Source organism: Grampus griseus, assembly GCF_964374135.1.
Source record: "Grampus griseus genome assembly, chromosome: 4".
In the NCBI taxonomy this organism is placed as follows: domain Eukaryota; kingdom Metazoa; phylum Chordata; class Mammalia; order Artiodactyla; family Delphinidae; genus Grampus; species Grampus griseus.
Genome location: NC_138997.1, coordinates 61,072,053 through 61,082,140, shown reverse-complemented (window position 1 = coordinate 61,082,140; position 10,088 = coordinate 61,072,053). Strand labels below are relative to the sequence as shown.

Below are 10,088 nucleotides of genomic sequence, written 5' to 3'. Positions count from 1 at the left end.
TTAAAATTGTAAATAATTATAAAATAAATCTAAAATTACATTACTATAGAAGTGTAAAATAAGGGTCAAGTGAAAACTGAGGCACATGCACATACACGCATAAAACAACATCATTGGAAAGTGACAAATACCAAAGACCAAGCAAATTTTAATTTCCAACAAATGTCAAATACAAGATAAAAACATCAAAAATAAGGACCAAAAAAATCATTTAGTTTTAAATATTTCACATTTATTTTTAAATTATCTATATAGATGTGATCAGAAAGCAAAGTTGTTAACTGGTCAATCATTACTTATAGTCTGGAAGCAAAAATAGGGTTATTAATATTCCTCTTGAAAGATGTAAGGACAACCTCTACAGAATGAAATTGATGACATTTCCTTCCAGTTCTAAATAGTTGCATCATAATAAGCACAAAGCACTGGTCCTTTTTCCCTGTTAACTTATATTCTCAAGAGTGTATAGGGCTTCCTTGGTGGCACAGTGGTTGAGAGTCCACCTGCCGATGCAAGGGACACGGGTTCGTGCCCCGGTCCGGGAATATCCCACGTGCCGCGGAGCGGCTGGGCCCGTGAGCCATGGCCGCTGAGCCTGCGCGGCCGGAGCCTGTGCTCCGCAACAGGAGAGGCCACAACGGTGAGAAGCCCGCACGCGTATCGCAAAAAAAAAAAAAAAAAGAGTGTATGAAAATAATGCCAACAGTCAAGTTTATATTCTTTTTATTTAGTAAGAATTAATATTGTAACTTATAGGAGCCACAATCATGCTAAACATCAGTTGTTTAAAGATGTGTTGAAATAATAATTTATAATTAGGAAAAATACTTTCCCTTTATTAAAATCTAAACAAACAGAACAAAATGTTTCAGCCAAATTCCTTTTAAGATGCATGGGGCTTAGATTAAAATTGACTTTAATGGGATCAGAATAAGGGCATCCAAGAATAAAATTCATATTTCATGTGCTCATTTACTTGTGTTGTATGCAATCATTTTACTGTAAGTTTCCATTTTTGTATAGTAGTTAATTAATACAAAGAGAAGAGCTTTTTCTTTCAATTTTTACTGTTGTCTCAATTTACTTATTCTAATAAATTAGTCAGAGTTAAATATATTTTTTAATGATGCTTTAAAAAAAATTCATGTAAAAAAGTTGGTATGGAAGTTGTGAACTGTTTAAACTACGAAAGCTCAAAAATACTTTGGCAATGTTGCCTTTGTTAATGAACTTGATATAAAGATTCTCCAGATGAGATATTAAACTAAGGTGTTTTCTGTAAAGTCAAATATTCTTACCTGTACTTTTTCCAGATGGCCTTCTGCAGGCCATCATTTTTCAGCTGTCCATGAAACAAATGCTAGGCCATCTATTTGTTTGGGAATTATTTTGCCAGAATCATTAAACCCATGTTGAGGGTAGCAATGTGAGAATTCCATAAAAAGTTTGAACTATGTTTGAAGATATTAATAAAATATTTGACTAGGTAAAATGGCTTAAAAAGGAGAGTATCTGTGAATACAGGAAAGCAATTTCTCACACAAGACTTATTTGCCTGATACATAGCATTAGTTTAGGTAGATGTAATGTCTGTTAATTCTCTACAGGGTCTTGAATATTTTTTTAATAAAGAAAAACAAACATACAATTTTCTGTCAGAATTATCATCTGTGGAGCACTTTTTGTGTACTTTGAAGTAATGTCATAACCAAAACAAGAATAATTAAATTATTTTCAAACATAAAAGAGTGAGAAAAATCTGAAAAAATGATTGCAGTTCTAATGATGTGTGTATTTGGCTATTACAAGAAAAAGTTTTTTACTAAGTATGGATAATAGATCTATTACTCTTAAAAAGCAATTAATTTTTTAGCAAGCACATGGCTTTTGTCTCTAGAGAGAAGGTAGTGAGGTAGTTAGATAACTGGAGACTAAGAATTTCTGAAATGTAATATGGTTTCTATCTCTTTTCTTAAATATCTTTTAGACTATGTATCTATTTATTACCTATCTCTTTGTGTTTATGAGTACAATATATGCTCAACTGCTGTCATTTATCCTTTATTTCAACTTCCTTTTCTTAGAACCTGAGTTAATAAAGGGCTCTGAAATAATTATTTATGTTAAATATCATGAGAAGCTTAATTTTGTCCCTATGCAGTTATAAAAAAATTAATATGGAAATATTAATCTAGACATGTTTGTGTACCATATCCAAATTCATAAAACAAGTCAGCCTCTTTATTATGAAACTACTTCCTTAATCATCGCCATTTTCTAAATAACCTGGTTGAAGTGAAAAACCAAATGCAGTTGAATACTCTTACACAAGAAAAGTATCCATGTTTTTCACCATCAGTTGATATTAACTATTACTAGTCAAAGGAAAAAATATGAGAATCTAGAACAAGGGTCTACCTGTGTAAGTAAATAGAGTACAAAAATTAACTCTAGGCATAAACTACCAAATCAGAACCTAAATCAAGTTGGTACAAACATATATGTTAATTTTTGTAAAATGGAGACTATACAGTACATAAGTTAGTACCCTGCAATTTCTCACATGTGACTGTGTGTATTCTCCATTCATTTATTCATTCATTGGGAAAAAAAAAATCTGTTGGATACGTATAATTGGATAGGAACTATGTTAGGCCTTAGTGATATAATGGTGAGCAAAACACTAAACAAATAGGGTATCTGTTTTTATGGATATACTAGTAGGAAAATAGAGAAATTAATATTAAACAAACATAAAAATTCAACCATAAATTGCACAACCATAGAAAAGTAGATGGTTTCGTTAAACCATAAGGCTAAAAAACTTGGTGATGTCTTCCTTGAAGAACTGACAAATAAGTTGAGATCTTAAGGATGACTAGGAGGAACAAGACAAAGAAAAGGAAGAGTAATCCATGAGGGAAGAAAGTGTCCCTGCTCTGTAGTAGGAAGCATCATGGTGCATATGAGAAAGTGAAGCAGTCCATCGTGACCAAAATGGAAGTTGGAGACAGTGGTGGAGACGAGGAGAGAAAGGTGGGTGAGAGGCTCACCATGAAGTGGCCTGCACACTGTGTTAAGGATTTTGGTTTTCTGTCATAAGAGCAAGTAGAAAGTCATCAAAGGCGTTAATCAGGAACTCGAGTTGTGACATAAACAAATCAATCATATTTTCTTCTGAGAAAGATACATTCCAGAGGCCATATTGGAGGGAGGTGGTTGAGCAAGTCAAAGTTATGAACAAGTAAGAAAACTCCTGCAGCCATCCAGGTATGAGCTATGTGGTTATGATGGATATGGAGAAATAGAAAAAGATTTAAAACATATTTAGTGGGTAAAAAGAGAAGATTTGGAGATGGAATGAATAAGAGAAACACGGGATGGGGTGAGGGATGACTTCTAGGTTTCTAGTTTTTACGATTAACTGGATGGTGATGCTAATCTCTGAAATAGAAAACTCCGAGCTAGAATGATTGGGAGGTAATGGGGGAAGATGATGAGTTTAATCTTGGAAGAAGTGAACTTGAGGTATCTTTCAAATATCCAAGTGGAACTATCAGAGAGTTAGGCAGATATACAGGTATGGTGTCAAGAGGTGAGGTCTTGATGGAGATTTAAATTTGGAAGTTATAAATACTGGAGAGGGTGTGGAGAAAAGGGAACCTTCATACACTGTTGGTGGGAATGTAAATTGATACAGCCACTATGGAGAACAGTATGGAGGTTCTTTAAAAAACTAAAAATAGAACTACCATGTGACCCAACAATCCCTCTACTGGGCATATACCCAGAGAAAACCATAATTCAAAGAAACACATGCACCCCAGTGTTCACAGAAGCATTATGTACAATAGCCAGGACATGGAAGCAACCTAAATGTCCATCAACAGAAGAATGGATAAAGAAGATGTGGGTACATATATACAATGGAATATTACGCAGCCATAAAAAGGAATGAAATTCGGTCATTTGTAGAGATGTGGATGGACCTAGAGACTGTCATACAAAGTTAAGTAAGTCAGAAAAAGAAAAGCATGTATGTGGAATCTGGAAAAATGGTATAGATGATCTTATTTGCAAAGCAGAAATAGAGACACGGATGTAGAGAACAAATATATGGATACCAAGGGGGAAAGGGGTGGGGTGGGAGGAATTGGGAGACTGGGATTGACACATATATATTATTGATACTATATATAAAATGGACAACTGATGGGAACATACTGTATAGCACAGGGGACTCTGCCTAATGCACTGTGGTAACCTAAATGGGAGGGAAGTCCAAAAGGGAGGGGATAGCTATATGTATATGGCAGATTCATTTTCTTGTGCAGTGGAGACTAACACAACATTGTAAAACAACCATACTCCAATAAAAATTAAAATAAATAAATAAATTTGGATGTTATCTGTATATAGTTGATAATTAAAGCTGTGAATAATGATTAGATTCCCAAGAGAGGAAGTATAGGGGAACACGGTGTAGGACTCACTTGAGGAACTCAGACATTGAGAAGAGACAAACTGGAAAAAAGAGATGAATGGACATGATCTAAGAGGTGGAAGAAAACCAGGATAAGAGAGTATTGCATGGACTTCCCTGGTGGTTCAGTGGTTAAGAATCCATCTTCCAGTGCAGGGGACGTGGGTTTGATCCCTGGTCGGGGAACTACGATCCCACATGCCGCAGGGCAACTAAGCCCTTGTGCCCCAATGGAAGATCCCATGTGCCGCAACTAAGACCCAACACAGCGAAAAATACATACATTTTTTTTTAAAGCGAATATTGCAGAAAGAAGGTAAGTTGGTGAATGTAGTCAGTGTGGTTCAGAGTTAGAATATAATAAGGCATGAGAAATATCCTTAGAATTTAATGATACAGAGATCCTAGTTAACTTAGTGATTCTGCAATAGTAGAGAAGTGGAGATGAAAATTAGATACACGAAAGTGATAGTCTGGGTATGTTAATATAAACATTAAGTTCAGAGAATTAATGCATTTACTATATAATATGAAGTATAACATAAAGTGGGAAATTTTTCCATCTCATCACCCAAAAAGGGATCCTTTGAATATGTTTACTATTTAAAATGGACAATTCTTAAGTATTCTAGGCACATAGTTTTACACGGGAAACAGTGTAGGATGTTAATAAGAACCTTGGCCCTGAAGTTATAACACATTGAGTCCAAGTGAAACTTCATATAGCTAGAAGTATGCATCTTTTGTGAACCTCAGTATCTTCCTGAATAGCAGGTTTAATGGTAATAATGAACACATCTCAGGATTGTTTTGGAGATTCAGAAAGGAAAAGAGATAGAACATGTATAGGATATAATCTATAAAGTTGTACTGAATAAATTACATTGATCTGATTGTGTGTAATAATATCCTAAATGGTGTCTCTACCTCTGGTCTTGCTACCCAGTATTACCCCCACTATATACTCCCCTCTGAACTTCTGGTGCTGAATAAAATATCTATGTCTTATATATCTATGTGTCTCCCTACACTGCCCAAGGTAATACTTTTCACATAGTATAGCCACAAAGATGTGTTATTTAAATCTCAAAAAATTATGTTAGATAAATTTATTGTTTGTTGTATGTTCAGACATACCTAGAGAGGTTCTGCTTCTCTACTGTCATGTCTTACTGTGTTCACGCAATAATTATTTTTTTCCACTGGCATTTAGAAAGTGTAATTAATTGAAGTAAATAGTTACAAAGCAAAAGTCAGTACTGACAGCTGCATTTTTAAAACCCTGTTGAATCAGTGTCATCTCCACATTTATCTGAAGTCAAAATGCTGACAAACTGTTATTAAATACACTTATGTATTCTAACTTTTTTTAGAGTACAATTGTATTTTCTCATCTCTCCTAGCTGCTTTGTTTTCTCCTACTACCTCTACCTTGAGTCAGTTAAGGATGGCCATGTTTCAGTCAGCATTAAAGGATATACACAGACTTAGCTTAATAAATACCAAGTTGAAACCTGACAGGAATCATCTGTGCCCCTCTCCAGATTGATGGACCCTTTCCAGGAAGCTTTAATGTGCACATAAAATGTCATCTCTCTGAAATAATTTGCAGAAGATTAGTTCCATGGTGATTCAATTTGATAAGAATGGGTATTAAGAACTACCTCAGTGGACTTATTTGTACGAATCTGGCTTATTGGTCATTTCCATAAAGATCACTGAAGTGTAGATGATAAACCAGCAGGAGGAATAGCTCTCGAACCACCAGCCCCCAACCATCCCGACCTGCCAGCCTTCTGGTTGCTGAATATTTTCAGTTTGCTTAATACATATCTCTGTTACATTTATGACCCAGGATTCAAACATGCAGCTATCACTGCTGGCCTCTGGGTCTCGAATTATAGCTCCTGAATACCAATTGTCTTCATCATATTTTATTTGTTTTTAAATGAGAGACCTGTACTATTATTTGTCATCTTAAAACTTATAAGCTAGAGGGAAATGTCAAAGTAGAAAATATTTTTGCCTGTGGAATCCTGGATAATGTTTCTGTTTTGTTTCATTATTTTGTTAAATTTTCTTTACTTTTCAAATTCACTCGTCATCAGGAAAAAAAATAAAGTAAAACATATTTAAAATGATGAATGAATACTAATATATCAGCCAAACAGGTACAAGGAATTCTCTCCAACCTAGAAAAGATCCACTATCATTTTAGTTGAGACTATGAGTGTCATCAAACTATCAATCTTAATATATGAGAAAAGGTGTTAAGCAAGCAGACACATAAAGAATGTTTACACGTAAAGACACATAAAGAATATTTATCACAGTGTAGTAGCTTTTACGAACAGGATCCAAGGATCAAAGAGTAGCTTTTCAAATAACACTTAATGATTATTTTGTGAAGTTTTTGTTAACCATTTGTTTTCACCTTCTAAAGTCTTTGGAAAGAGGCTCACATTTCGTCCATTTTGCCCTTTTTCACTTCCTTATTTCTTCCCTTTGTGCTTAAAAAGGCTAGTTCATATTCTTAAGACATTTACTTTTTTTTGCAACACTACTCTCTTCAAATGTTTTCCTACTTAAATGCTAAGGAATACATTGAAATAGATTCTACAAAATCAGATAAACTGAACTACAAAATGAAGCCTTTAATATGTCAGTATCTAAAATAAGAAAATGATTTTTAATACTAAACTTAAAAAGGGATATGATTAACGTTTACACAAACCTGATGGGAATGAGTACTGTGATGATGATCTTAGGTGAAAATATCACAAAGCCAGATATCCACATACCTGTGCAGCTGAAAGCTACATAAAAGGACGAACGCTGTTTTTAATTTGTGTTTACTCATTATCTTCCTAAGTATATACAGTAGAGTTAGTGCCCGAGTGTTTTGGGATTTCTCTACTAAATTTCTTACAAGAGGCCGGCGAAGTCCAACTTTTTCCAAGTGGTACTTACACTACAGCCTTAATACTTGCCCTGACCCTCTGACCACCCTCACTGTTGCAGGGAAGAGCCATTGTTGTTTCATGCTGCACTGTCCACCTCTGGGCACCACTGCTGCTGCTGCTACTAATGGTGTGTTGCCATCTCTCTCTCAGTACCACCAACACTTCAACTAGGTTCATGTATGCCCTTCCACGGTGTTCCACACCTCAGTGTACTAGGCACATATCTGGTACATTGAAGCCAGAAGCTAATGATTATTTATCTTTTCTTTAATACTTTGGTAAAGGTACTTTTACCTCTCACCCCAATTCTACTAAATTTTTGGTAAAACCACTGCTGTAGATTTAAATTACAGATTACTTTCTTCTTCCTAGTAACTACACATAAGTTCATGAGGTGGGCTGGTGAAGGATTCGAGTGACAAACCACATAGCACTAAAAACCACATAGCATTTCTTCTCTCCAAGCCTAACACTCTTATGGAGTCAAGTTTAATCCCACCAAATTCATCTTTACTTAAAACATTAATAAAACAATTTGTGCCAAACACTATCCTAAATACTTTATAACATTAACCTATTTAATTCTTATTCCAAATCTAAGAATCAGGTACTCTTATTAGCCACATTTCACAGATGAGAAAACCACAGGAGAGAAAGGTTAACTTGTTCAAGGTAACACAACTAATAAAAGAAAGATTCAACCTTCAAACCCAGGCATGCTGGCTCCAGCTCTGTGCTCTTAACTGCTCCATATTAAGGCAGGCTGCCTCTCTCTTCACGGAAAGCAACTCAGTATCTCATGTAAATATACACCCGGTAAACCTGATCTACATTCCAGGTTAGTCTGAAACTGCAGCCCCCTACAGAGACATCATGCCCTTGAATTGACTTCAGTCATACGAAATTGACCACATATATTCATCAATGTTTATCTTTTTGTTTCAAAGCGTAGGTGATTGCTCAGATGCATATTATCATCTTTTTCCTTTTATTTTTGAACATTCCTCTTCTAATTGTATTATCTTGTTTTTGTTCAATGCTAGGCAGGTAGCATAGAATTTAAGAACATGGATTTTGCAGCCAGGCTATCTGAGTGTGAATTCAGACTACCACTTTTTGTGTGACCTTAGGCAATTTACTTACCCTTTTTGTGGCTCAGTTTTCCCATATGTAAAATATGAATAATAATAGAACTTACTTTTTAGGGTTAATATGTTAATTAAATTATTTTAAAGTGTGTAAAACACTCAAACAGTCCCTAGCACGTGGTAAGCATTAGGACAGTGTATGCGCTGTATAAAATTTGTATAGTCTGCTACCGTTTTTTATGCTGTTAGTTTGATCTTTGCTAATTATTGAACAATTATTATTCATACTTTTTTGTAATTCTAGAGGTGCACAGTTTATTCCCTAAGTCTCATAAGTATAATAAAACAACAACAGACTACCTATTAAACCCGTTTACTCATACATTGTTGAGAAGAAGCCGGTTAAAAGGTAAAGACTTGCCTTTCCGTTTGGCGGCAGCCATCAGGTGAGCCAGGATGGGCGCTTACAAGTACATCCAGGAGCTGTGGAGGAAGAAGCAGTCGGACGTGATGCGCTTTCTGCTCAGGGTGCGCTGCTGGCAGTACCGCCAGCTCTCGGCGCTGCACCGGGCCCCGCGCCCCACCCGGCCCGACAAGGCGCGCAGGCTGGACTACAAGGCCAAGAAAGGTTATGTGATATATCGGGTTCGCGTGCGCCGCGGTGGCCGCAAACGCCCGGTCCCGAAGGGCGCCACCTACGGCAAGCCCGTCCACCATGGCGTCAACCAGCTCAAGATTGGCCGGAGCCTTAAGTCTGTTGCCGAGGAGCGAGCGGGGCGCCACTGTGGGGCCCTGAGGATCCTGAATTCTTACTGGGTGGGTGAAGATTCTACATACAAATTTTTTGAGGTTATCCTCATTGATCCCTTCCATAAAGCTATCAGAAGAAACCCTGACACCCAGTGGATCACCAAGCCAGTCCACAAGCACAGGGAGATACGGGGGCTGACGTCTGCAGGCAGGATGAGCCGCGGCCTCGGCAAGGGCCACAAGTTCCACCACACGATCGGTGGTTCTCGCCGCGCGGCCTGGAGAAGGTGCAATACTCTCCAGGTCCACCGCTACCGCTAATATAAGTAATGTTTGTAAAATTCTTACCTAATAAACAGTTTAGGACATCCACGTCTGCTTAAAAGTGTTTTTTAATCTGTCTGTTAAAACTAGTTGTCTGCAGATTGCTTCATTGAATGCATTGTCAAATTCTGAAAGTTAAAGTCCAATAATGTTTGAAGATTTTAAGTGATGGTGTGTCTTGTTTCTAATAAGGGAAAAATGCCTTTGTTTTTTGCTTTATTAGGCAGTTGATATGTCCGTGTTTAAAATGCTGTCTGGTAACAATAGGTGTAAAATTCTGTAAAAGAGGAGCTCAGAAACTAGCCATGTAGATTTGTTGGTGCATGGGATGAAACCTACAGCTTTATTGGGGTGATGCAATGCTCTGCTGGTTTACTCTAAAGTGGCTGTTTTATGGAGTTTGGCAAGGACAAACTTTAAATTGGGTTTTCCTTGGAAATGTGAAGGATGTCGTGATCCTTTATCATGATCATAATGCCA

The 10,088-nt window shown here is 36.6% G+C and overlaps 1 protein-coding gene across 1 annotated transcript; it reads left to right on the top strand.

Moving 5' to 3' along the window:
* Positions 1-8,990: 8,990 nt before the first annotated feature.
* Positions 8,991-9,605, top strand: LOC309821566 (large ribosomal subunit protein eL15-like; the record flags this gene model as incomplete). Its single annotated transcript, XM_082652967.1, has 1 exon — positions 8,991-9,605. The coding sequence occupies one exon, from the start codon at positions 8,991-8,993 to the stop codon at positions 9,603-9,605; it is 615 nt and encodes a 204-aa protein (XP_082509093.1).
* Positions 9,606-10,088: the final 483 nt, after the last annotated feature.